Source organism: Conger conger, chromosome 3, assembly GCF_963514075.1.
Source record: "Conger conger chromosome 3, fConCon1.1, whole genome shotgun sequence".
Taxonomy (NCBI): domain Eukaryota; kingdom Metazoa; phylum Chordata; class Actinopteri; order Anguilliformes; family Congridae; genus Conger; species Conger conger.
The window spans coordinates 13,391,697-13,418,831 of NC_083762.1; the positions used below are offsets into that span (position 1 = coordinate 13,391,697).

Here is a 27,135-nt window from a genome sequence, read left to right on the forward strand (position 1 = left end):
TGAGGTTAAAATTCATCATCTTTATTTAAGTCTCCTTACATCCATATCGAGTGATCTATTTAGGGATTACATCCCTATTCATATGGAGTCCCTCAATTTTAGGAGACAAAAAGTAATTGGATAGTTGGCTTCTCAGTGGTTACTGTGCATGCAAGTGTCTGTGTGTGCGCGCGCGCACGTACGTGTGTGTGTGTGTGTGTGTGTGGCACGTGTGTGGCACGTGTGTGTGTGTGTGTGTGTGTGTGGCACGTGTGTGTGTGTGTGTGTGTGTGTGTGTGTGTGTGTGGCACGTGTGTGGGTGTGGGTGTGTGTGTGCATAGATGTGGCCTTTTACAGTAGTATAAAAGAAAGTGTATTGTGTAAAGTGGCAAATAAACAAAATGACAGCACTGATGCGAGCCGTATGATATAATTCAGCAGGACGGCTGGCACTGAACTACACTCTTGGGAGACGGTTGTAAAGGGCCCTATAGCCACCACGGAGGGGAATGTCTGTGAAGTTAACGCTGGGCGACGTCCCCCGGCTGAGCGCAGCGTACAGCGCTGCGAGACCTGGTCGGGCCTGCGGCTCCCTGCACGTCTGGCCTCCTGAGCGGCACTTACACCGCAGCAGCTCCCTTCACTGGGAAGATCCGCGTTCTCAGCCTCTCCACCATCTCCGGCTCCGACAGAGAGGCAAACTCCTCCTGAGGTACCTGGAGCAACACGTCACAGCACAGGAGAATGAGCAATATGCAACCCTACACACTACCATCACGACTAGAAGCTGATGCATTACCTTATATCACATCACATTAGAGCACAGGAGAATGAGCAATATACAACCCTACACACTACCACCACGACTAGAAGCTGATACATTACCTTATATCACATCACATCACAGGGGAATGAGCAATATACAACCCTACACACTACCACCATGACTAGAAGCTGATACATTACCTTATATCACACCACATCAAATCGCAGTCAGACCTGGGTCAAATCTGTAAATGTTTTGGATTCAAAGGGTTTTCTGTGTTTTTCTGAGCTGGTCCGGTTTATTGGAGCCTTTGAAATACGCTCAAAAAGTGAAAACCCTGCCTTCTGGTCCTCTTGGTTGGCCCGACAGCACCAGGCAAGATCAATCGAGCACAGAAAAGTATTTGAATACAAAACAACTATGTATTTGACCCAGGTCTGATTACATTACAGTATGCGTCGCATCACATGCATTACATACATACAATCACTCAGATCTTCTTATCCAGTGCGACTAACAGTCTCAAAGAACATTAAATTACATTTATTTTGTAAAGTGGTTTTTGCACAGAACAGTCACAAAGACCCTTTTACAGGGAAACATTGGAAAGGAAAATTGGGCAGAAAGCAGGCCTGAAACCCCAAAAATCCGAGCGAGGTCAAAAGAGTAAGTGGCTTCGGATAAGGGCATCAGCTAAAGACCTGTAATGTAATGTTACAAACGGGTCACTCGCCAGGACAAGGCCGTAGCCCAGGGCCCTCAGGTGCCGCGTGATCAGGACCAGCATGCCCCGGGGGTGGGATGTCCCGAGGCAGAACTGCGACGGCGGGGCGGACAGCACCGCCAGCCTGGAGCAGAAGAGAGGGAGGGGGCACGGGACACACGTCAGTGTCCAATGGCAACAGGAGCGCTTCCATCACACCCTGACCTCGGCTTATCCCGGCCAACATACACTCTGAAAGTACAGTAACGTTCTCTTCGGGTTCAGACGAGTACCTTTTTCCAAGAAGAATTAATTATATATTGCTGGCTCTTCGTGCCTTTATTTCCAATAGTGTACACCCTCATTCGACCTAGGTCAAATATGTAATCATTTTGGATTCAAATACCTTTTTGAGAGTATTTTTAATGAGTTCTAATAAATCAGACAAGCATAGAAAAGTATTTGAATCCCAAACAGTTACATATTTGTCCCAGGTCTGATCCTCATATACAATCACACTCTCAACCACACCAAGCAGAGCATCAGATGTTAAGGTTTGCCACTTTCCCCTTGAAATGTACATTTAAATTCAATTCAGTTCTTTCCCAGTATGAAGAAGAAAAAAATTAAACAGTGCCAAGAAAAAACTCCCCAAATGGAAAGAACTCTTAGGAGGAAACCAGCTATAAAATGGTGGCATGATTAGGCACTGCAAACCTTATGTAACATGACAAAACATGCATTTCAGGACCTTGGTGAAGAGGTGAGCTTACCTCTGACAGGACTCTGGAGAGAGACCTTCTCCTGCAGATGGTGAGCACAGGCCTTCTCCTGCAGATGGTGAGCTCAGACCTTCTCCTTCAGATGGTGAGCTCAGGCCTTCTCCTTCAGACAGTGTGCTCAGATCGGTCCTTTGCAGGGGCAGTGTAATCAAACAGTCTGAAACAAACAGAGCCACACTGCTCTTGCATTCATGACATCACAACAGCCCAACAGCTGTGCAGATCTTATCATGGCTACATGGGGCTTGAACCACCAACCTTCCGGGTCCCAGTCACATACCTTATAGGTACAATTTTTGTGTTAAATCATCGTTACAAGGCCATTGTAAATCCCTTCCTATCGTTGAAAAAGGCTCACTGACACTCACCCTCTGCCTGTGTTTATAGTTGTTAAATCCTAGTTTCCAAATATGCCGGGCACCCTGTACGAGAACATCGTACAGCCGTACAATAGTTTCAGCTCATTGGTTGAAAATTGGTTCCAATTGCCATGGCCAATGGCGTTTCGACATCAGCACGTTCACAGGAGGGGTGGGATAAACAGTGTTGTGATTTGAGCTGGTTTGTCCGAAATTACCTATTGTACCCTTAACCACTATGCTATAGGCTGCCTAGTGCCAGTGCCACCCAAAATTAAACTGATACAGTTATTCACTTTAACTGTGGGTGGAACTGGCTCTAGAAGCCCCCCCCTTTATAATAACAGCTTTATTTACGGTTTATTAAACATTTATAAGATGCCCACATTTGAAAATATTATCAGAGAGATAAACAAAGACATGGAATACTGTCGATGAGGATACGCTCCTAAGTCATTGGTATAATTACCTATAAAGTAGGCTTCTTCCAGGACCACACCCTCTTGTAATACAGCATCTTCTGCTATCTTCTGTATTAGCGTTTTCCAATCCTGAGTGACCGTCCGGTCGATGAGGAGCGTGCCATCACCGCCAGGGGGCACAGCGAGGCCCTCAGGCAAAGACGGACGGTCCAGCCGCAGACACAGGTTCACGAGATGCAGCATTCGGCGGTCCCTCGTACTCCCTGGAATGAGGGAGGGTCAGTAAGCACACGACACCGGGGAGGGCATGCAGATTCGGAGACGGTACGGCAGCGCTGGGGAGGGATCTACATTCCTGACCTTTAACTTCATCCAGAGTCTCTTTGCGGAGTAACCTTTCGAGCGGTGCGAGAGGGAACTGTCCCAGAAGGCACAGGGAGAAGACGCCGCTCAGCAGTTCACTGGGAGACATCGTGGGAAGGTAGGATTCCAAGACACTGACGATGCTGTCCAGGAACCTGTTGGGGAAAAGAAAGAAAACACACATCCCACTTGATCTACTCTTTAATTCCTTCAAGAGGAGCATTCCCCAACCTTTTTCCTTCCGTGGCACTGTCCACTTTGTACAGAATCTCATGGTGCGCCAAAAGTGAGCAACGTACTCATGTCAATATGAACTGCAAAGTACACCAGTACTTTGCACCTGGCAGACCTGACCTCGTGTGAAGATACACCAGTTGAGAAACTGTTCAAGACCACGTTGGCACAAACAAATGAGACATGGGAGAATTTTGTACACATGTGGTCAAGTGATCGAAGTCTGAGAGAATAACTTACTCTTGTTTCTGATTTTCAGGAAAGTGGTTTAGCTGGGAACAGACTTTCAGAATGCCGAGCACATCCTTCAGGGACAGAGAGTTTGGGTCTTGCATCACTCGCCCAAAGAACATGTCTAAAAGGGACACCGGACGGAATCCAAGATCCATGAATATTAACAGGAAGATGATCAACTATGAGAGAAGATGGGAAATGGTCTGGATCAGATCAAAGTTTGAAGAGGAGGTTTTCTGTTTTTATTTTAACATTCTAAGTCAGTGTTCTAGAACTCATTCTAACTAACATTCTACTCACATATTCGTGATCTCACACCGTAACGTGTCAACAATAAAATGCAATTATCTGTATTGCACTGCACTGGAGCAAATGCTTGCCTATTTATTTTGTTTGTCATGTTTGTACTGCTTACAATTCAGCTTCATCTTTGAAGGGAAAGGTCCTTCAATGAATACCAAGCCAAAATTTATGGGAATTAAGACTAGTAGAAGCCCATTTGAGACTATCACATAAACATACTGTACATATTATTCCATTCATGAGTGTGCATTAAAACAGCTCTTGATCTGGGCAAATTACATGAGTCCACCGATTAAAGACTCTACCGCTTAAGAACTACCGTTTTCAAGACAAAATATTTCATATTAAATGCAATCAATTATTGGCAGGGAAGGGCAAACTGGTGAAAGGACTTTGGTTGGAGTCACCTGTTTGTTGTTCCACATGTCAAAGGTGGAGGTCAGGTGCTCGGCAACAGTGGAGAAAAAGTGCAAGTTGCTGTAACGCAGGACCCAACAGGCACGCAGGACATTCAGGATTCTATCGGTGGGAATTACGTGGACGTTCTCTGCACAAGGAGAGAGGAGAGAGATCAACAGCAGTTCCTCCTTTTTCCAATTCAAGCAACCAACCATTAGGCTACCCCTGCCACCAAATGAACAAAGTGCTGACATTGGATTCATAGAGAGGTGAAGCGATGGGGGAAATGGTGTACTGTCGCAGTTAAAATAACGGCAAGACACCACATCTCACCTGCAAGTTTCCTGCAGCAGACTTCCAACAGGGGCTTAGAGGAGAAGTCCATGGCAGCCAGTGTGATGACCATATACTGGGTGTTGGGTAGGGTGAACTGATCCACCATGGATAAAGCCCTTTCCTGAAGGAGACGCCATGGAGAGTGTTGGCAGAGCACAGTGTAAGAAGAGGCAGAGCGTCACCATAGAGTGAAGAACGGGACCTCACCTCCAGCTGCAGCTTCAGCCCCTGGGGGGCGTCCTTCCCAATGCAGCGCATCAGCTTCTGTAGCGACACCACACTCTTCATCCCCGAAACCCTGTGCTCCATCATCAGCCTGCGGAAACACAGCACAACATAGCCGCCTGTGAAATCCACACAACCTACCTAAAACCAGTACAAATGTACTGACAGAATTACATATACATAACACTTTTTATCCAAAGCGACTTTACAGTAAAGTCAGTTGATTAGTCTAAACAGGGGCCAATCCCCCAGGAGCACTAGGCTGCCCCAATATAATAAAACTTCTGTTAGCACACCTATAGCACTGAGCTTGTAATTTTTGTACTGTAATGTGCAGAAGTCTTAGGCACCCTAGACTTTATTATACAGTGGGAGCAATAATTATATGATCCCTTGCTGATTTTGTAGGTTTGCCCACTTACAAAGAATGGGACTGTGTAGAATTTTAATCATAGGTACGTTGAAAATCATTTTAACGTTGAGAGACAGAATATCACAAAATAATCCACAATAACAACATCATATAAATTTTATATCATCAAATAAGTATTTGATCCATAGAACAATAGGACTTAATACTTGGTGGAGAAACCTTTGTTGGCAAGCACAGAGGTCAGACGTTTGTTGTAGTTTTTCACCAGGTTTGCACAGATCTTGGGAGGGATTTTGGTCCACTCTTCTTTGCAGATCCTCTCCAAATCCTTAAGGTTCCGAGGCTGTCGCTTGGCAACTCAAAGCTTCAGCTCCCTCCACAGATTTACGATGGGATTTAGGTCTGGAGACTGGCTAGGTCACTCCAGGACCTTAATATGCTTCTTTTTGAGCCACTCCTTTGTTGACTTGGCCGTATGTTTTGGGTCATTGTCATGTTGGAAGACCCATCCACAACCCATTTTCAGTGCTCTCACTGAGGGAAGGAGGTAGTCGCCCCAAAATTTCCTGGTACATGGCCCCATTCATCCTCCCCTCGATACGGTGAAGTCGTCGTGTCCCCTTAGCTGAGAAACACCCCCAAAGCATAAGGTTTCCACCTCCATGCTTCACAGTGGGGGCGGTGTTCTTGGGGTTGTACTCAGCATTTCTCTTCCTCCAAACACGGCGAGTCGAGTTGATGCCAAATAGCTCTATTTTGATCTCATCTGACCACATCACCTTCTCCCAAGCCTCCTCTGGATCATCCAGGTGTTCTTTGGCAAACTTCAGACGGGCCTGTACATGTCCCTTCTTCAGCAGAGGAACCTTGCGTGCGCAGCAGGATTTTAATCCTTCACGGTATAGTGTGTTACTGATGGTTATCTTCGTGACTGTGGTCCCAACTGCCTTCAGGTCATTAACAAGCTCCTCCTGTGTAGTACTGGGCTGATCCCTGACCCTTCTCATGATCATTGATATCCCACGAGGCGAGATCTTGCGTGGAGCCCCAGACCGAGGGAGATTGGCGGTGACTTTGTTTCTTCCATTTTCGAATAATTGCTCCAACAGTTGTTAACTTCTCACCAAGCTGCTTGCTTATTTTCTTGTAGCCCATCCCAGCCTTGTGCAGGTCTACAATTTTGTCCCTGATGTCCTTAGACAGCTCCTTTGTCTTGGCCATGGTGGAAACGTTGGAATCTGATTGATTGTGTGAACAGGTGTCTTTTATACAGCTACATAACGATGTAACGAGTTGACACAGGTGTTTTGGGTAATGAGTCAAATACTTATTTCATGCAAAAATACGATAATAAATTAATAAAATTGATATGATGTTGTTATTGTGGATTATTTTGTGATATTCTGTCTCTCAATGTTAAAATGTACCTATGATTAAAATTCTACACAGTTCCATTCTTTGTAAGTGGGCAAATCTACAAAATCAGCAAGGGATCAAAACATTATTGCTCCAACTGTATATGTTTATTTTTTTGTGTGTGTTAGTATAAAAGAACACATTTTAGATTTCCAAAAGATTTAATTTTACAGAGACATTTTGGTATTTAATTTTAAAAAGTAACATATTACTGTAAGCAATTGATTATTTTTTACATAAAAACTTGATCAAGGCTGTTTGAGATCAGAAGCAAGGAGCCAACCAAAGTCTGCAGAAGAGCTGTGGCAAGTTCTCCAACATGTTTGAAACAAGCATGTTGGAGAAAACAATGAAATGAGCTTTCATTATTTTTGAAAGAATCATGTTTTACAGGTGCCTAAGACTTTTGCACAGTACAGTATACTAGGTGTGTCAAGTTCAGGTGGTTTTTGGTGCGTGCCCGCACAAATGATTCATTTAAGTCATTGATCGGCTAAAGAGTCCACACACCTTGCTCTCAAGGCCTTAATTGGGTGCTGACTGAAAGGAAACCACAAATACCAGCAGAGACTTGGGCCCTCCAGGACTAGCCTTTGATACCCCGGTGAATCACATCACATGCTACAGCAACCGATGTACTCGTTAGCATTGTGTCTATGTTTTACAAAGTTGCTATGACTCTGTTCCTCACCCAATGCCTTTCCTGAGCGCATTCACGTTCTCACTGCTGTCCATGTCCCCCAGGCTAGTAGCCAGCACCGACAGGGCCTTATCGTCAAACTCATCCAGCGTTTCCTGTGGAGGACAAGTACAGAGACACAGTGTCTTACTGCATGAGCATTACATGTTAGGGGTGACATTGGCTCAGGAGGTAAGAGCAGTGGTTGAAGTGTCCCTGAGACACCTAACCCCCAATTGTTCCTGAGGAGCTGGTTGGTGCCTTGAATGGAGTGTGAGTGTGTGTGTGTGTGTGTGTGTGTGTGTGTGTGTGTGTGTGTGTGTGTGTGTGAGAATTGGTGAATGAGAAGCATCAATTGTAAAATTCCAACCATTTACCATTTACGTGACCACAGTACACACTTAAAACCATTTACCATGTGCGTCACCACAGTACGCACTTCAGGATTTAAGCTGAAGCCTTCTCATACAGGAATGACCCAATTTTGAAATCTTCTGCATTAGTGGCTGAGAACTTCACAGGAAATCACAATGAAGGAAATATGAAAAAACCAGGTCTGAATGGCCTGTTCCTGTCCTTATGTTATGATATAGGCGTGTGTTTCCTATGAAATTATACACAAAGAAAAAGACCAGGATACAGACGCGAAGCATTCAGTGGCTACGATTACATGTACACCAATATTTGGAGAAATCAGTTTCTGCCAGTATTTCGATTATTGCATACACATGGATAGAAGTGATGCAATTAATCCAATAGCTGCATTTACGTGGTTCTTTCCATAATCACCACATGCCCAACGGAAACTGTGTGCATGGCAGCCATGCTTGTTGACTTCTGCAGTTTCAGAATGCCAAAACAAAATCAGAGCAAGATGTCTACATGCACCAAAAAAGGTAATCTTTTTATAATCAGTTAATCAGCCAATTATCTATGACCGGACTCACAGACCATTTCACTAATCAACGTATGGCTCTAATCGAGGTACGATCCAAGTATTGCTGTGCATGTAAACACAGTCAGTGTGACTGTAACACTCCAATCTTACCCCGATTATGGCAATACTCAGAGTACTGTAATAAGTGGCGTGAGATTGGAGAATTAGTGTAAACCCAGCCTGTGTGAGATCAGTGTAAACTCGGGAAAGTAATACGCCGATCTTACCCCGATTACAATCGGAGTATTGTAATAACTGGGGTGAGATTGGAGTGTTAGTGTAAACGCAGTCCCTGGGAGAGGAGAGGAGCCTCCTCGGTCGCTCACCTGTATGGCACGCAGGAGCGTCTGCACCAGGCGGCTCTTCTGCGGCAAACCGAGCTTCACCGCGGCAAAGAGGCAGAAGCCCAGGTCGCTGCGCCTCATCGCGGTGGCGTTGCGCAGAGCGTAGGAGCACAGCAGCTTGAAGGTCGGGTGGTTTAACATCAGCTTCCGCTCGTACCGAGCCTGCTCCTCAGACATCTTCTTCATGCTCTTCCAGATGCACATCAGGCTGCTGCTCACCTGACTCAGCTTCATCTTGTACTGGCCGACCAGGTCCAGCACGTCGGTGGGAGAAGAGCACTCCTTCAGCCGCTCGTTGAAGAGAGTCTGGGACATGCTCTCCTTGGGCAAGTCCATAGCATTGGTAGGGTTTTCTGGGCTATGATGCTGTCCTCCAGAATCACTCAGACCCTGCCAGCTAGTCCCCTCCTGAGAGTGAAATCTGACAGCGTACACGTGATAGCTGACCGATGGCCGCCGCTTCTGTGCCGTGCTCGAAAGACAAGAGTGTCCTGCATATCGCTGCCCACTGTGTGCTGAAACAGTGCCCCCAAGTCCTGGGAAACTACAGCCTTGCCAGAGCAATCCGCCACTGCGCAGTAGTGCTGTGCCTCTGAGCAGATCATGCCCTAATTTATAGGCTGTCATCCTGTATTCTAAACAAAGAGGAAAGAATATGGTTTAGCAAATAGAAACAATAGACAAAAAGATTGTAGACACACACACAATATAATCGAGCTATTGTACGCTGTTGTAAATAAATACACAGCCAAGTAAAACGGCCCAGCGATCTAACACAAAATGGATACAGAATAGTCCCTAACATGAGCTCCAATTATTTCTATCTTACAGAAATACCTACATTAACAAGTGCATTGTGTTTGAAACATCATAGTTTACGAGTATCCCTACACAGTACAATAATTGATTCTGCAGTCTGGACATGAATCCACTTGTTTGTGGCTGCGATAATAAAGCTAATAATTCACACGCAATCTATCCAGTTAGTACTAGGCCTAACTAACGTAAACGCTAACTATAAGAGAAAGCAACGCCAGATTTTAAGTAATTGCTGAGACATCGCATATACTGATAAGGACACTTAGAACCGTTGATTTAATGAATTACCAAGTAAGCTAGCGATTTCACTAACCTTGATTAAGTGACGCTGCAAGTGTTTCCTTTCACATGCGAGCAGGACGCAGCCATTACGGTTTGGACACGTGATCCGGATATTGCGCAACTCCAGGGCTGTCCTCTTTGTCTGCTGGGAGATGTTTGTCTATTTTGCTTCCGTTACACATCCGCAGAACAACTTTTGGAGGTACAAGAAGCCGAATTCATCATATTTATCGATGATACGTCAATAAGGGAACTAATCTCAATAGTTTATATGTAGTTTTGAGTAGTTAACTAATGTTTAATCCTCGAAGCGCGACTGATAACCCCGATTTTAGATTAGTTTACGTTTTCGTTAGATAACGAGCTAGCTGCTAGCTAGCTAGCTATTTATTTGATTAAGCAACATACCGTTAGCCGGCAGGAACACACCCGTGCAACTAGAAGTCTGCTGAAAGTCAGTTAGTTGTCATTCAATTCAACATGGACGTCAGTTTGTCAGTGTCACTGCTGCGGAACCAGATGGGAAGTGTTATTGAGCAAGCAGTGACTGCAGCGGTGGAAACGGTTTTGGGGGAGATGGTCAAAGTAGTGGGCTGCAAACTCGAGGAGTACAGCAAAGAAATGACTGCTAAAGAAAAGGAGAACGAGAGTATCAAAAAAATGCTGGAAATATCGCAGTGTCAGATGAAGACAATGAGAAAGTACTTGAGCGCAGTGATTGCCAAAGATGAGCGACAGGTCCTCATTAATCAAAGGAATGCGCAAAAGGAGAATGAATTGAACAGGACTCACCGTATTCCTGCCGGGCAGGGGCCGACGCAGCAATTTCGTGGTATGAAGCGCACTTTGATCATGAGCGAGAAAGCGAAAAAGCCTTTGACACAGAGTCCAAGTGTCTATACTTCTGACGTTTTAGCCCAAGCTGCATCATCCTCTGACAGATTGTCTGACAAGTCACCAGGTCCCCTCGAACTCGCCCAGGAGTCGGCCTCAATGCCAGGGAGAGAAGACTCGTTTGATAATACAGTTCCCTGCGTCTCCAGAGAATCATCTGAGTTGGCACATATGAAAGGTTTGGCAGACTGCCACAGCACACTCTAAAAATGCTGACTGTAATATTTGTAAGATAGATAACTTTATTGATCCCCAGAGGGAATTTGAATTGTCACAACAGCCCAAGGCACATTAACATACAATAAAACACATTGTTACTGGTATGTTTTTACATTACATTACATTATTGGCATTTGGCAGGCACTCTTGTCCAGAGTGACGTACAGTTGATTAGACTAAGCAGGAGACAATCCTCTCCTGGAGCAATGCAGGGTTAAGGGCCTTGCTCAAGGGCCCAACGGCTGTGCGGGTCTTATTATGGCTACACCGGGATTAGAACCACCAACCTTGCGTGTCCCAGTCATTTACCTTAACCACTATGCTACAGGCCGCCCCCAACATGTTTTGGGACATGTTGGTATGTATGGGGCAGCCTATAGGTGTAGCCTAGTGGCTAAGGTGCTTGACTTGACCTGGAGGGTTGGCGATCAAGCCACAGTAGCAGCTGTTGAGGCCCTTGAGCTATGAAAGCATCAGCCAAAGGACTGTAATGTAATGGTATAAGTCCTTCTTTACAGCAGTGGAAATGTCAATCTTGTCTCTCTCTCCCAGCGGAGCGCAGGGTCTGCCCTGAGGTGGAGAGTGCGGTGGAGAGGGAGGAGGAGGAGGAGGAGGACGAGGACACTTCCGAGTCCGTTTGGGTTTCTGGACCCCCGTCCGCCTCGCAGGGCGAGCACGCAGAGATTCTGGATTCGGCCCCCCAGTCTCCCCTGGAGACGGTCACGGACCCCAGCGGTTCGGCGGGCTGGGATGCGCCAGTGCGGGCCAAGGAGGAGGAGGCGGAGATCGAAATCATCTGCATCAAGGAGGAGCCGGACGAGCTGGAGCCCTACTCGCTGAACGCCCCCTCGCTGAACGCCCCCTGTCCCAGCCTGGGCCTGGGGCAGCGAAGCCCTCCGCTGGAGCGGAGCCGGCCCCTGGGGGCCGAGCGCGCCGCAGTCACCTCCTTCATGTGTGAGTATGTGGCCCCAGCACCCCGTACACCCCCTGGTCCTCAAACCCGCGGTCCCCCAACCACGGTCCTCTAACCACGGTCCCCCAGGGCTGAGTACTGCTGCTTTTCCACCATGTCCTCATCACACTTTGTTGTACGTTGCTCTGGATAAGAGGGTCTGCTAAATGCCTGTAATGTAATGTAATGTAAGGACAGTGTGACCAATTGGCAGCACTCACTGTTCAGTTAGTTACCTGGGAGGAAAGAAAAAACCAGGGCCAGATTTGGATTATGGGCCAGATTTGAGGACCCCTGCCAGACAGCATCCCCTGGGACCACACACACTCTGCGCTGCTTCTTATGAAATACGTAATAGTAATAGTTTTGTATTGAAATACTTTTCTCTGCTCATGTGATCCTGTCTGGTGCAATTGAGCCAATCAAGAGGTGAGGCTGGGTTTGCACTTCTTGAATGTAATTAATATATTCCAATACACCAGACTAGCTCAGTAAACCATAGACAATTTGAATCTAAAACAATTACATATTTGACCGAGGACTGATCTTGATAATGACCAGTCATCCACTGATTAAATGCATGAATTTTTCACATTGCCAGGATGAAAACAAAAGGTCCCATATTGTGGAAAATGACACTCCCCTTGCTATGTGGATTGTAAAGGAGTTGCCAGTGCTATAAAACACTTTGAAGAAAATTTGCATTTAAATGAGGCCTTTGGAATTCTGTGAAGTTATGACATCACAAGAACACGCTCATTTGCATATGTTGGTCTTCAGCACGTGGTAGCTGGGGAAATCATGTGCTCGGCAAAGACAGCATTCAGACAGCATAGCAGCATGCCAGCCAATCAGAACACAGGTTCATTCATATCAATGAGCTTTAAAGACACAATCACTAAGACAGCCTGCTCTTGGTAAAGCTCACATAAGGTGCTGAAACTAGATGAAACTAGAAAACTTTGCCTGTAGAATAGTTGCTAAGGTACATGACTGGGACCCAGAAGGTTGGTGGTTCAAGCTGTGGTGTTGCCATGATAAGATCAGGTGCAGCTGTTGGGCCTTTGAGCAAGGCCCTTAACCCCACATTGCTCCTGGGGTGATTGTCCCCTGCTTTCGTCTAATCAACTGTAAGTTGCTTCGGATAAATAGCTGTAATGTAAAGTAACTTGTTGCAGTGTTTTTGTTGGATAGGTTTATTTCAGTAACGGAGGTTGTGTTGTGGCTCCCAGATCCAGACTCCCACAGGCAGCAGACTGCGGGCCAGAGGCAGGCGCGGTGGAGGCACCGCATGCGGGAGCAGAGCCTGTTCGAGGACCACAAGCACCGCAAGGCCGAGCTGAAGCGGCGGAGCCAGAACAGGCGGCGCGAGCGGGAGAAGAGCCTGCCGCAGCCGCTGCTGGCCGCCCTGGAGCGGGAGCGGCGGGAGAAGAACCGCATCCGCGTCGCGCGCTGGCGCGCCAAGCGCAAGCTGCAGGCCGGCCTGGTGACGTCGCCGCCCGCGCAGTTCAGCTACCCGCCCGCCTCCGCGCAGCACGCCGACAAACTGCACTGCCACCCGCAGTACGCCGCGGCCGCCCAGCCCGGCGCCCTGCTGTTCAGCGGCCCGCAGTGCGAGAGCAGCTCGCTGTTCTCTCTGCCCTTCAGCTCAAACCCCCTGCTGCCCGACCTCAGGCACGACACATAGCTTTGGTAACCCAGGTAACCCACTATGACATCGTACTCCCGACAGGGCATTCTGGGAGCTGACCCTGAGCTCGACCAATAATGTGGCTTCAGGGCTGTGGATTCCAGGTTTCTACTAGCAACAGGATTTTCTTTTTCTTTTTTTTTTTCTTTTTCTTTTTTTTGCTTAATAGTTCCTGAAAATGCAGCAGGAAGTTGTACAACTTAAGGACACATAGTACAATATAGCTGAAACTTTCCACTATGCATCTGGCTGAAGTCAAAATTGCAGTCGTAACAGAAAAACTATGGGAGAAGAGGAGCAATACAGAGAATACTTGTTTATGTATATTGCCATATTTAAATGTTTTTGATAATTTATTACTTATCAGCTTCTGTATGTATTTTTATGTAATCATTGACCTGTCTTTGAATTATGGAGAAGGTGTTCGATCTTAAACAGTACCTGTCTTCATGTCTGTAGAAATGTGGGGACTTTTAGGTATGATAAACTGGTGCAACTCGTAACTGTGGCGTGTCATTGTTGCCTAGCTAATAGACGGATGCAGAGATGTTAATACTTGAGTGAAATGGTTTGGTCGTTCGTTTCCTGCTGTTTGATGCACATCAGTGAAAGACCTCAGACTGTAATGTTGTTTGGATTACAATTTTATAATTTTGTATGTAAGAGCCAACATTTACAAAGTATTCAGATGTTCAAATGTCTCATAGTAGGCCTCTCCATACACAAGGAGTGTATGGTCATATTATGTTTTAACATAATCCTTGTTCAGTCAAAATATAATTTGCATTTTCATGTTACTTACATAACATAACAGGTTGACAGATTAATGCAGTCATGTTATTAGATTTTGTCTGATTTAGTTCTCACACAGTCTATGCCTTTGAGGTTGCCTATAAGAATAACAAAATCATGTACCAGAAAAGAGATCAGCATGATGGACATGGTCCCATGGTGTCTCCAAAGCTTACAATATGTCTAATTCAGGAATGACATGGTATATTTACAACTCTCACCTCATAATTTACAACTCGTATAATGTCAGATAATATTTCAAAGATGTTTTGTTCTGTTATTATGGCTTAAGTGATAGAAACTGCAGCTACCATTAGATACACACAGGGACACACTCTTAGTATTGCAGAATATGTATGGGTGGTGAAATAAATAAAAAATCCAAATGGATGTACACATTTCAGTTTGTTTAAAATGGTTGCAGGTGTATCCGCTGTCAGCTTTAGTTCTCTTATGATCTTTTATGAGTGCAGTGCAAGGATCAAGGCTCTCCCTTGTGTTTGATAAGCCACTGGACTTAAGTCACCAGTGTGCGTCTGCGCCTGTCAATCTGTTTCTGTCTGTGTGTTTGTCTGTCCGTGTGTGTGTGTGTGTGTGTGTGTGTGCGTGCTTCCGTCCGTACGTACGTGTTTGCGTCTGTCCCTGTGCCTGTGTATGTGCACCTTTGTCTGCGTGTTTGTCTGTGTCTGTGTCTGTGTCTGTGTGTGTGGGTGTCTGTCTGTCTGTCTGTGTGTGTTTGTGTGTGTGTGCGCCTGTCAAGCGCTGTCCGTCTGTCTGTGTGTGTGTCTGTCCATGTCCGTCCCTGTGTGTGTGTGCCAGCTGTCTGGGCCTGATGTGTGTGTGTGTGTGTGTGCACACCATCTGTGTGTGTCTGTGTGTGTGTGTGTGTGTGTGCACCATCTGTCTGTGCCTGATGTGTGTGTGTGTGTGTGTGTGTGTGTGTGTGTGTGTGTGTGTGCGCACCATCTGTGTGTGCCTGTGTGTGTGTGTGTGTGCACCATCTGTCTGTGCCTGATGTGTGTGTGTGTGTGTGTGTGTGCACCATCTGTCTGTGCCTGTGTGTGTGTGTGTGTATGTATATTTTCTGTTAGCCATTGACGATCTTTTGAGAGATGGCCCCTGGCAGAGTGTACAGGAGCAGGGCGATGAACAGGGCAGTGATGAGGAGAACCAGGGCGATGATGATGTACTTCTTGTAGTTCTTCCAGATCAGATGGATGAAGCACTTGAAAGGGTTCATGAACCAGGAGAAAGACGTGTCTGGTCGGCTGGAGAGAGAGAGAGATCATACAATGCAGATGTTTTGGGTGAGGCACAACATTTCTGAAAATACCAGATATGTGAAAATGAAAAGCTACTGAGGAAAAGAAAAACACCAGTTCAGCCCTTGTCCTTTTTAAATGAGGACATGAAACTGAAATGATTTCTGAAGCAATGGTTTTGGTAATGGTTTATGGCCTTCTGTTCTGGGGAACAGGGTGTTAAATATTTGGCTTGGTCTGAGCTGCAGTGAGGATGCGCCGTCTACTCTACAGTAGAGAGTAGTGTCTTTTTCATCAGAGACGAGCCCAAAACAAGCAGAAGAGCGATTGAGAAACCGATGGGTGGGAGGGCTGCGAATAGCTACATTTACAAGATGTCAAAATTGTGAAATGAATGTGGGGGTTAAATGGGGTTGCTTCTTCCGCTTCAAAATAAGCAGCCAGCTTTTTTAAAAAATGAGGCGAAAAAAAGAAGCGGACTTGGCGACGCTGTCTCCAGGTCGCAGGACGTACTTGGGTTTCTCCAGGGGCTCTGGTTCTTTTCGGGCACGCCCCACCGGGTTCTTCTCCGCCTCTTCCGCCGCCACCAGATGGAACTCCGCCTCCACTTTTCCCTGAACGAGTGCAGCACTGGGGTCAAATATGAAGACCGCGAGGCAAGAGGAGGAGAAGATGGAGGAGAAGATTGAGGCCTCACCGTGAGCTCCCCAGACTTGACGAAGGGCCACCACCCTCGGGAGCGTTTCTGCTGGAAGATGGAGATCTTCTCGGCAAAGCCACCCAGCATGTCCAGCTTGCAGGCCTTGGCCGACTTGGCCCCGTGTGGGAAGCCATGCAGATCCAGCTCCAACGTGCCTGAGGACAGTGCACACGACTCTGAAACCACCAGCTCCTGGACTCCATATGGACTGCATTCATATAGTACTTTTATAGTGCTTTTTATCAGTACATTACAATGAATGCCTCTCATTCACCCATTCACATTGTCACACAGACACACACACTTGTCGGGAGCAGGGTTTTGCAAGGAGAGCGTGATTAGATATTGCTCTCGTGGTGGCCCTTCATGGTGCTGCATTGCAACAGGTAAACCTAGTTTTCTTTTGCACCCAAGCACATCCAATATTTCCATAGAAGTTTCTTAAATGACATAGTTTCATGCGTTCAGCTTTGCAAATATGATCTGTAGAATAACGGATTTTGCGAGGAAGGTATAAAGTCAGTCCAGTCATCATCTCATCATTACTGGCCTTTAAATTCATATTCCTAAGAAGATGTGGCCAATTTGATCAAGCGATCACGATTAAAGTACTGCCTCTGCCCTATTCTGAGCCTAGAAAGACCCTAAAAATGCCTCACATTTCCTGGAAAAGATCAGTGCAGTGAGCTCCTTATTAAGTGCCATCTCCCCCTGGAAGGGGTCCTGTTGAGCAGCAGCTATGCAGAGTACTTCATGCAGAAACAGTGCAGGTTATGGCCCGTTGAACAGGAACAGTGACGGGGGGGGGGGGAGGTCTTACCCAAAAAGTCGTCGGAGGACAGCCGCTCAAAGTCCCACACCTGCATCACCAGCACTGCCGGCAGCTTCTGCTCAGTCTTGTCCAGTGAGAAAATGTGCTCTCGCTTGCTGACCACCACCACCTTCTCCGCGGGCAGGTAGTTGAAGGGGAAGACGAAGCGCCAGTTGAAGTTGCCCTCTCCGGTCAGAGAGTTGTAGTGAACGTCTGTCTCCTGGCCGTCGTCCTCAAGGCCCTTCAGCCACCTATGAGGAGAGGAAACCCAAAAAGAGGGGTGGGCCGTAAATGGTTGGCATTTATATAGCACCTTTATCAAAAGCACTGAACCATTACCATTTACAACTGATGCTTCTCATGCACCCATTCGTACACTCAATCGCACACCACTGGCAATTGGCTTCCATGCAAGGCACCAACCAGCTCATGAGAAGCATTTGGGGTTTAGGTGTCTTGCTCACGGACTCTTGGACACACCCAATGCGGGATTGAACCGGCAACCCTCCGACTGCCAGTTGACTGCTCTTACCACTTGAGTCTACTGCTGTAACCTATCCACTTAGAGTTATGATGCGTTGTTTGTTCAGAGACTCTTCTGCATACCACTGTTGTAATGTGTGTTTATTTGCATTGCTTTCACCTTCCTGTCAGCTTTGACCAGTCTGGCCATTCTCCTCTAATGTCTGTCATTAACAATTTTTTTTAAGTATTTAGGCAATTAACTTTCCTCTTCACCCATTTCTAAGGGAACAGAGATGGTACAGTAAGCTGCAGTGGTCATAGTCCAGAACTCCTTGTTACCTACATTGCAGTTCCTGTTTGTGTTACTGGCAAGGTGCATTGAGGAGTATGATGTCACGATGTACGGTACTGGATAACACGTTTGGGTCCAGACGGTAAGCTCACCCTTTAACGTAAATATCACTGGACTGCTGCCCTGTGAGGAAGTTGCTATCCTCCAGTATGACGTCTTCTGTGTTCCAAATGATGATCCTGAGCTCGTACCTTTACACCATGAACAGAAAGATTATTACTAACTGAATCAACCTGAAGGTAATATGAATAGAGTTTATTTATTTATTTATTTATTTATTTTTCTGTTTCTGTTTCTGTGTGGTGGACATGGTTGTTGCTAGTGGGGTGAAAGGTGGTGATGATATCTGGGGCCCGCAGCTTGGAGGCGGGTGAGGCACATCACAAAAATTCAAATTGGATGGGGGTCCAGAATCCCTAGCCACGACCCTGGTGGTGCATACGGACGAGGAAGGGCCTCACCCTTTAGGTTTCCGTGGGGAGATGTCAACTGACGGACCTGGATGGGGCATGTCCATAGAAAACATATCCACCCACATCTGCAACTGGCCCTAAGAAATTGTAACATATACATGAGGAATTGTCATGGTCCGTAAACAGGTTCACAGGAGTCATCACTGGGGCCAAACAACCAAACACCACTGATCACCTGGTCCATCCCTGGCCTCTCCTTGTGGTACAAGGTTCGGGTTTCAATGTGTTCAGGAACCAGCTTACACCCGATACCTGGGAACTCGTTCCAGCGGTGCAGAATCTTTAGTGCGAGATGTTCGTAGGATTCTACTGTCTGCTCTGCATGGGAAAATAATATATCTGGTGAAGTAGAGGCTGCCATTTTGAACAATTCAGGATACTGTGACTTCAGTAAGACTTCAGCCTGGGTTTAACCATGGAGTTAAGATGCCTCACTTGGAGTAGCACATGATGTCAATGAATACACACATTTCCGTAGAATTCCGTCAATGTTAAATTCACTGTCAACAATTACGCTATCAATACCAAGGTAAACATTACAATTGTGTTGAATTCCGCAGGGTTATATGAAGCAATGAATAGCAAAGTATTTGGCGTTATCTACTATACACTCAGTGAGCACTGTTTATTAGCCTTATTTTTTAGACTTATTGGTCTTCTGCTGCTGTGGCCTATCCACTTAGAGATTTCACGCGTTGTGTGTTCAGAGATGCTCTTCTGCATACCACTGTTGTAATGTGTGGCTATTTGTATTACTTTCACCTTTGACCAACAATCATTGCACAGTCAATGTCACTTAGACCACATTTCATCCCTATTCAGGGTGGTCACTGAGTGTATATACTGAAAGGCATGAATGAAAGAAGTTCTATAAACACTCACTGAGCACTTCATTAGGTATTTATTAGACTTATTTTTTAGACTTCTACTGCTGTAGCCTATCCACTTAGGTATGATGAGAATCGTTGGTGCCAGGTTTGTGTAACTCAGAAACTGCTGTTCTCCTGGGATTTTCATGAAAAACGGTCTCTAGAGTTTGCAGAGAATGGTGTGAAAAACAAAAAACATCCAGTGAGCAGTAGTTCTGCAAGCAGAAACATGTTGTTGGTGAAAGAGGTCTGAGGAGAAGGGAAGGTGACAGGAAGGTGACAGTAATGCAAATAACCACATGCATGCAGAAGAACATCTCTGAACACACACCACTTAAATATCTTAAGTGGATAGGCCACAGTAGTAGAAGTCTAAAACATTCCTAATAAAGTGCTCGGTGAGTGTATATAGCTTGTATATGACACATATTTATATCCCCAGAATTTAGTCCAAATGATAAAATGTTTATGATTCACATACAACTGTCTTTGAAAGCAGAGACAAAAAATATACAGATCAGATGCACAGTATTATTTTGAGGAAATCTTTGTACCCTCATCCACAAACACAGTTTTCCCAGTGAAGACCTTATCCCCAATGGAGATTTTGCCAGGCTGGAAGTGGGGCCCATCCAAATGGTGGTCCTTGCACAGGTTTGTTAGCAGTTGTGAGGGCTTGAGGGAGTCTCTCCAGGCATTGTAGCCCTCACTGAAAACAGAAATACTGTGTGAGTTGCTCCAAAGACAAAACAAGAGCAAAAGAAGAACAACCCTGCTGTATAATCCAGTTATGCCTCGTCATAAGCTGGTCTAGTTGGGCATGAGCTGGTCAACCAGCTAGTGCTGGTAGCTTGTCTGAGCTGGTAGATGGTTGACCCACTACTGCTGTTTCATAACATAGCTTGAGCTGGTCTGAACTGGTTAACCAGCTACCAGCTGTTTAAAAACCTGCAGCTGCAGCTTGAGCTGTTTTTTTTTTTCAGCAGGGAAGTGAGCAAAGAAGGAGTGAGAAAGGACAAAGAGTGGATCTTCCACTGAGGAGAACTTAAGAGAACTGGACCAAACACAAGAAGGGTTGTGGATTCTCACTTACATGGCGTATTCAGTGGGTAGCCCACAGGTAGCCCGATGGCGGCTGTAGAACCGGTTCTCTAGGTCTATCCGGGTTTCCCCGATCAAGTCATCAGACCCAATCGTATCATGATCATAGATCAAGACAGTCAACAAAGACTCTTTAGGGAACGTAGCTTGGAACTCAAAGGACCTTAGAGTGGGGAAATAAACCAATCCAAATATGAAGGCAAAGTCATAGGTTTTTTAATATTATATCAGTATTGTATTCTTCAAATAGTTGAAAGCATTTTTTTACCTGCCAAAGACTGGGTTGAGCTGTTTTGGAATGTAGTTATCTCTGTCCTTGATGTCTGTTTTTCCCACTTTTAAGACGATGTAGGGATCAGATTTCCCATCTGCATCAGCTGGGTGGAGGTTGGTGGCCTGAGAGAATTCCAGTAAACCAGATGTGTCTATTTACAGCAGAGATCATGAACTCTGTCCATTTCTCCTGTGTAGTTCTTGGCCCTCGAGTTGCTGATCCCTGATTTATATTTTCAGTAACAAAAGGGTGCACCATTCTAACTTGTACTGTTCAAAGGAGGTACGCACTCACCGAAACAATGTAAACCCGTACCAGAACCTTGATAGGGGAGTTGGGTGGGATTCCCTGGTTGATCTTAAACTGGCCAGCACTAGGACCTTCCTCATAGTCGTCAGCCTCATTCACCTTATAGAGGCAGAATCGGCCCTGGTGAAACAAAAAACTGTTTCTGTGATGAACCATTTTTATTTCTGAAAATTCCAGCTAAGACCAGCTGAGATTCTAAGCCGGTTTAATAAAATGGTTTAAACTGTTTCTAGATGGTCATAGCTGGTTTTTGGCTTGTCAAAGATTGCTGGTAGAGAAAGCTGGTGGTCAGCTGGTGGACTAGCTTCCTATTTAGGCTAGCCAACTACTATTGCTACAGCTGGTTGACCAGCTAAAAGTGTCAGCTTTTTTACACCAGCTTGACCAGTTTCGGCTGGTTTAAGCTGGAATCTTCAGCAGGGAAATATTTACTTTGTCACAGAAGAGTCTTGCACTAACCTTGAATTTCCCAACAACCCTCTCATGACTGGAGCTCTCGTCCTCATTGGCTTTACCCCGGTACAGTTCAAAGGTATTGACCCAGTCGTCAAAGGGCCCAAACTCAGCCTCCAACTCCTTATCATACAGCTGTAGGGAATTTATGGGACAACAGTATGGTTCTTATCACAAAGCATGATTGGCACACCTTCATGAGCTAAAGTGAGTGAGATAAAGCTAAGAGGACTATTAGAAATGGAACTGATGTCTGTCCTCTACCTGGAGGGTAGCCAGTTTGGGATGGACCACTGCAGTCTTTAAGACAGGAAATTTTTTCTTCTTGTTGCCATCTCTGGTTGCCAAGGTATTCTGGTCTTGCTGTCCACCCACTGGAAACATGATAGACTAATAATCTGATATGTCAAGCGCACACACACACACACACACACACACACTCAGCCAGACAAATGTACACACACACATGCACACACACACTACTACTGCTACATAGAACCATTTCTTTACATTTTAACTTTTCATTTCCATGCACTGCTATTGTTATGGCCATATATCCCATGATCCTCACTGGATCTGAAACCAAGTGCGAAATACCCACAGCGGAAACCCAAAGTCAAAGACATGGGATAACTTTCCCATATGAATCTCTGTTTTTCCAATCACACAACCAGAAGAGGGACAGATGTTGCCGTATTACACATGCAACCAAATCACCATCTCACATCTCACCCTGAATCCAATCCATAGGTTACAGTCACCACGGCGCAAGCATGCTCGGTCAGCAGGTCTGCTTGTGTCCTATTAAGGCCTCATATTGAGTTCTCCCTCCCTTTTTTTATACCAGACATTCAATGAAGCCGACCGTCAAAGTGAATGTTTTTTGACGATGCAGTTGACGAGCATGCAGTTGACGAGCTCAAGCAAACCTTACCAAGGCAACTTAATCCTTCGGAGAGCAAGCGCTGAAGCGGAGATGCTGCAATACACAACGGTGCGTGTGCAGTCAGAAGCCGGCACATGGAATGAAAGCATGGCGGTGATCGCTCTTGCAGTAAGCCGTGTGCCAATGGGGGCTGCCTTAGATAACTCTGCTCCTGAAAGCGTGGTTTGAGCTAACAAGAATTATGGCTTCAGAAGTGATGAAAAAGCCGTGCATGCTTACCGTTGTCATATATGTGAGGGAATTCATGGGCATCTTTTTGTTTGACCTATTTGATACACAGAAAAGCACAGTGTTGAAGTTGATCAAGGTAATGGGCAAACCTTGCATAACTGTTTGACTACGGTTCTTGCCTGCCGGATCTTGTCGACAGAAGCGTAGTACTTCGACCACCAGTCAATGACGTTCTCGACAGACTCGTCTACGATTGTGCGCTTCTTCCTCTTGGTGGACCTCCGTGTGGTCGCCTTGGGCCCCTGATGAAAATGGATAGTCATGTGACCCAGCCTTTTTTCCTCACAGGAGCCAAGTCAACACCAAATATGTCAGCACTTTGAACTGCAGCTATGAGCAAGCAGAGTGTGCAGTGAGAGCAGTGTTAGGTTACAGATGATCTTTTTGAGGCAGTCATTGTCATGTTGTATATGACCAGGCCACTTATTTTAAATGTAATGTGTCTCTTTCTTTGCTGAACTTGGTTCAGATACATCAACTCTGACTGACTTTAATTGCTTTTGCTGCCATGCTGTTCCAGTTTTATTTTCTCAGTTTCAGAGCGCAAGAATAAAATTGAAATTAACTGACGATGGAAGTTCTTATGGTTTGTTTGAATTTCCCAGAGGTGTTGTACCTTTTTCCTCTGTGTTTCACGCTCGATCCGGGCTGCAGGTCTGGCGACTGCCTCCTGCTCAATGTTGACATAGATAGCCTCAGAAACCTCTATGGAGCTGCTTTGCAATGCAGGCTGGACCACACCTGAAATCACAGACAACCCAAAAATGCTAAAGAGCAAATGCTGAAGAGCCATTGACAATGACAACAGTACTTATCAGTGTCCAGAGCAGGGCTCTGTAGCCCTAGTCCTGGACAGCCTCATTCTGTGCTGATTTTTGTAAATCGGCACCAAATTGAAGAAATTAACACTGTTGGTTACATAGCTAATTCATTTCAACCTGGATTTAGACATCTGAATCGGAGGCTGATTTTAAGCTAAAAACATAAACAAACAGACATTCTGGCTCTCCACGACTAGGGCTGCAGAACCCTGGGCTGAAGGATGAAAAGCTTTTAATTTGAAATCCTGATGTGAACTTTACCCTGTGTGGCCGGGCGGGGTGGTGCAGCTGGAGGTCGAGGCGGAGGAACGTACTTGAGGTGCTTGAGGCAGTTGATCACATGGTTGCCTACCAGTGTACTCCGCCCGAAGGCTCGCCAGTCCACAACACTGATACTAAGGGGAGGGTGCAGGTTCTCGTTCTCTGGCAGTTCCTATTCATGTCATGGGTAGGGGTGAAAAATCACAAACACACTCAGCAATGTACTAAACCAGACCTGGGTCAAATACGATTCAAATACTCTTCTGTGCCCGATTGATCTTGCCTGGTGCAATTGAGCCAATCAAGAGGACCGGAAGATTTGCACTTCGTGAGAGTATTTCAGAGGTTCCAATACACCAGACAAGCTTGATGAAGCATAGAAAAGTATTTGAATCCGACATAATTTAGTAATTTATTACAAAAGACAGTCTACAGAGACAGGTCTGTTACCACATCCAAGGCATCCACCAGGACGGTGAAGTTGGGGTTGCTCTTGTAGCTCTGTATGACCGAGGAGCGCACCCCTTTCCCAGCACACTCTATGAACACCTGTGGCCTGTCCACCGAGAGCAGCTGCACCTTCTTCAGCTCCCGAAGGCCCCAGAACAGCACCTGTCCAACAGTCAGACCTGTTTCAGAGCAACACTAGCATAGCACAGACCTATTGCATAGCGACACCGAGACAACACATATCATGTATCAGAAAAGCAACTGGGGCTTTAGACCCTATTTTTATTCAATACCCAAAACCGTTAGATGTCTTTGAAATTCTGGTTGTTACTTTGCCGTGCTCAGCAACCTTTTGTTTTGCTGGCCTCTGTTGCCTAGCATGTGATGTTCTATACTTAGCACAAAAGTCGGATCGTGATCTAGTCCATTTAAAAGTATTTGAATTTTCTCTCAAGGGGGAAAATGCCCCTGGATCCCTGACAGCTCTCAGGGCTAATCCCTTCAGGCACGTTTTGAAAAAGAGTTGTGTTTCACCTCTATTCTGTACTTGCTGAGTGCAGGCCGGATATTGGCAGGAACAGGGTAGATCAGGCCATCAGGCTCATCAAATGCAGGCAGGAATTCGACACCAGTCTCTGGGACCTACGACAGGTCGGCAGAGCAGCAGTGCATTCAGTCACTTATCAGCATATCCCCTTTCAGCCTCAGAGACCTCCCAGATATATGCAGTATTGACAGAATTAGTTTTGGATTCAAATACATGTCTGTGCTCGATTGATCTTGCCCGGTGCAATTGAGCCAAGCAGAAGGTGCAGAAGGGGGAGTTCATAGGTTCCAATACACCGAAGCATATAAAAGTATTTGAATCCAAAATAATTACATATTTGACCAAGGTCTGCAGTGGCCAGGTGGCGATGGTGAAGATAACACTCTGCCTGTGCTCAGCTTTCATAAACTAAAAGCACACATCCAGTCCCTGAAAGCCTCCCTCCCCTCTCACGTCCACCATCTCCGCTTCGTACCTGGATGAGCTCGAAGGCCGCCAGGAGGTCCCCTCCCGACTGATTGCCGCAGAAGAGGGGGCTGTACTGAAGCAGAGGAGGGGAGTAAGGCTCATCGGACAGCTTGACCTCTGGCACTGCCACGGTGGAGCCCAGGTATTCTGCTTTTCCCTGTGGGGAGTGAGCCATGGAGACGGTGCTAACCATGCACTCAGTTACATCCATAGTGTCATAGGCCTGGATTCAACCAGCACCATTAAGTTCCTGAGCTTCAATCGGTTTGATGAGTTACATTCTGGGTTTAATGATGAACCCAGTACGTGGAAACCGCCGCATCACTGTAACAGTCCATGCTGTCACACAGTGATATACTGTATCAGTGATATATTGCTATGTCAGGGTCTTCCTCACCAGGGTATCATCATCGTACACCTCGATGACAATGCGGGGAGGTTCCTCTTTGAGGTCCTTCAGCTCACCGTAGAGCATCACTTTGTTGAACAGCAGCATCTGATTCCAGGTCGGGGTTAGTGTCTGGTTAATGATCTGAAACACAAAGGGTTTAGGACAGTTATTATGCAGTATACAATGCCCTGCAGTTCAACAACAAACAAAAAAACTATGGTCCTATTTCTCTTTGTCCAGGTCCTCCCTTTATGCAGAGCTCCAAGCCTCACCGCTGTGGTCTGGCTGTGTGACATGAAGGTGACCTTAGCGAAAGGGTCTGAGAGGCCACTGCTGTCAGCTGCAATGAGACTGCGGGCCTGGTACATGTGGGCCCGTAGCTGGAACTGGTGCTGGGCTGGCAAGAGAAGAACAAATACCGTTTAGGCACTTTCCCTCAGTTTTGCCAAGGTGCATGCAACATAGGCAAAGAGCTGGATAAGATCCTTTAATGTTGTTGTTAACATGAATGAATTGATATACACATTACATTACATTAATTGGCAGACGGTCTTATCCAGAGTGACGTACAACGAAGTGCAAAGTGCATACCCATAACCAGGGGACACACAGTGAGAACACAGATCTTTTTTTGATCAGTTAATGTTCAGAGCAGATTCAGAGAATATGCCCAAAGTAATTAAGACTACTTCTGGCAACTGAGATCACAGATACAGACCCTGATAGAGCAGCTGAGATCACAGATACAGACTGTGGTAGAGCAGCTGAGATCACAGGTACAGACCTTGGTAGATCAGCTGGTCTGGTGGGGGGGTGGCATGCTGTTCAAAGGGCCCTGACTGACTGTCAGTGGACGGGCCAAAGCGCTCAAATCCGAGTGGGAGGTTCTCCAGGATGTGGGTGGAGTTTTGGCAGCTCCCCAACCACAGGTACACGTCCAGCTTGGCCTGCACCGTCCAGCCAGTCAGACGCTTGCCTGGGGGCTGGGGACGAGAGACAGTAACACATCAGTGGTCACTGTGTGGAATAGCTTGGCAGGACATGTAGTGGAGGCAAAAACACTGGCAGAAATGGGTTTTCAAGGCCAGGCTTAATATGGTGCTAGATACTATATAGCTAGATACTACAAGAATTGGGTACACTTTAGTGGTAGGAAAAGGTGAACATTGCTGGGCTGAATGGCCTGTCTACGTCAGTATCTTATGTTATCTTTATACTTTGGTATACCTTCAAACTCATTCACATATTCACTGTGTGTCACAGCGAATCTAGCCTCAGCAGAATTTCACTGCTGCCGCCCTTAACACTGACCTATAGGAGCCACTGAGACTGGATGAATTTGATCAATATAGAATAGAAAGAAAGTCCTGATTAAATTTAAGTAAAGTTTGGTTCCCCTGGTGGGCAGTGGTTCTTGCTGCAGTGATGTGTCTAGGAATCAAATGAGGA

At 46.0% G+C, this 27,135-nt stretch overlaps 3 protein-coding genes across 4 annotated transcripts in view; 1 reads left to right on the top strand and 2 right to left on the bottom strand.

The window, feature by feature from the left end:
- Window positions 1–10,144, bottom strand: fastkd2 (FAST kinase domains 2). 2 transcript variants are annotated; one of them, XM_061233846.1, is made up of 12 exons: window positions 9,987–10,144; window positions 8,837–9,489; window positions 7,586–7,689; window positions 5,088–5,196; window positions 4,878–5,001; window positions 4,553–4,692; window positions 3,849–4,021; window positions 3,372–3,529; window positions 3,059–3,274; window positions 2,222–2,387; window positions 1,479–1,593; window positions 1–695 (listed from the first exon to the last, which is right to left on the bottom strand). In XM_061233846.1, exons 2-12 carry the CDS (start codon window positions 9,479–9,481, stop codon window positions 600–602), a joined length of 2,046 nt encoding a protein of 681 aa, XP_061089830.1. In that variant the 5' UTR covers window positions 9,482–9,489; window positions 9,987–10,144; the 3' UTR covers window positions 1–599. The 2 variants fall into 2 exon arrangements, with proteins under 2 accessions (XP_061089830.1, XP_061089831.1); XM_061233847.1 differs by lacking the exon at window positions 9,987–10,144 and adding an exon at window positions 9,962–9,976.
- On the top strand, window positions 10,049–14,905 carry si:ch211-67e16.4 (uncharacterized). The gene is made up of 3 exons (XM_061233848.1): window positions 10,049–11,027; window positions 11,621–12,022; window positions 13,253–14,905. Exons 1-3 carry the CDS (start codon window positions 10,436–10,438, stop codon window positions 13,705–13,707), a joined length of 1,449 nt encoding a protein of 482 aa, XP_061089832.1. The 5' UTR covers window positions 10,049–10,435; the 3' UTR covers window positions 13,708–14,905.
- fer1l6 (fer-1 like family member 6) overlaps window positions 14,339–27,135 on the bottom strand; it is a 22,996-nt gene continuing 10,199 nt past the window's right edge. The window contains exons 19-42 of the mRNA XM_061233845.1: window positions 26,471–26,669; window positions 25,959–26,083; window positions 25,693–25,827; window positions 25,303–25,452; window positions 24,815–24,922; window positions 24,281–24,442; window positions 23,831–24,002; window positions 23,365–23,489; window positions 22,868–22,990; window positions 22,737–22,782; window positions 22,506–22,550; window positions 21,836–21,945; window positions 21,578–21,706; window positions 21,104–21,238; window positions 20,804–20,931; window positions 20,528–20,698; window positions 19,989–20,143; window positions 18,741–18,883; window positions 18,554–18,642; window positions 18,185–18,283; window positions 17,285–17,526; window positions 16,462–16,619; window positions 16,278–16,378; window positions 14,339–15,770 (exon numbers count right to left, since the gene is read on the bottom strand). Coding sequence (XP_061089829.1) covers window positions 15,590–15,770; window positions 16,278–16,378; window positions 16,462–16,619; window positions 17,285–17,526; window positions 18,185–18,283; window positions 18,554–18,642; window positions 18,741–18,883; window positions 19,989–20,143; window positions 20,528–20,698; window positions 20,804–20,931; window positions 21,104–21,238; window positions 21,578–21,706; window positions 21,836–21,945; window positions 22,506–22,550; window positions 22,737–22,782; window positions 22,868–22,990; window positions 23,365–23,489; window positions 23,831–24,002; window positions 24,281–24,442; window positions 24,815–24,922; window positions 25,303–25,452; window positions 25,693–25,827; window positions 25,959–26,083; window positions 26,471–26,669 — 3,231 coding nt within the window. The 3' untranslated portion in view covers window positions 14,339–15,589. The remainder of the gene's footprint in view (window positions 15,771–16,277; window positions 16,379–16,461; window positions 16,620–17,284; window positions 17,527–18,184; window positions 18,284–18,553; window positions 18,643–18,740; window positions 18,884–19,988; window positions 20,144–20,527; window positions 20,699–20,803; window positions 20,932–21,103; window positions 21,239–21,577; window positions 21,707–21,835; window positions 21,946–22,505; window positions 22,551–22,736; window positions 22,783–22,867; window positions 22,991–23,364; window positions 23,490–23,830; window positions 24,003–24,280; window positions 24,443–24,814; window positions 24,923–25,302; window positions 25,453–25,692; window positions 25,828–25,958; window positions 26,084–26,470; window positions 26,670–27,135) is intronic.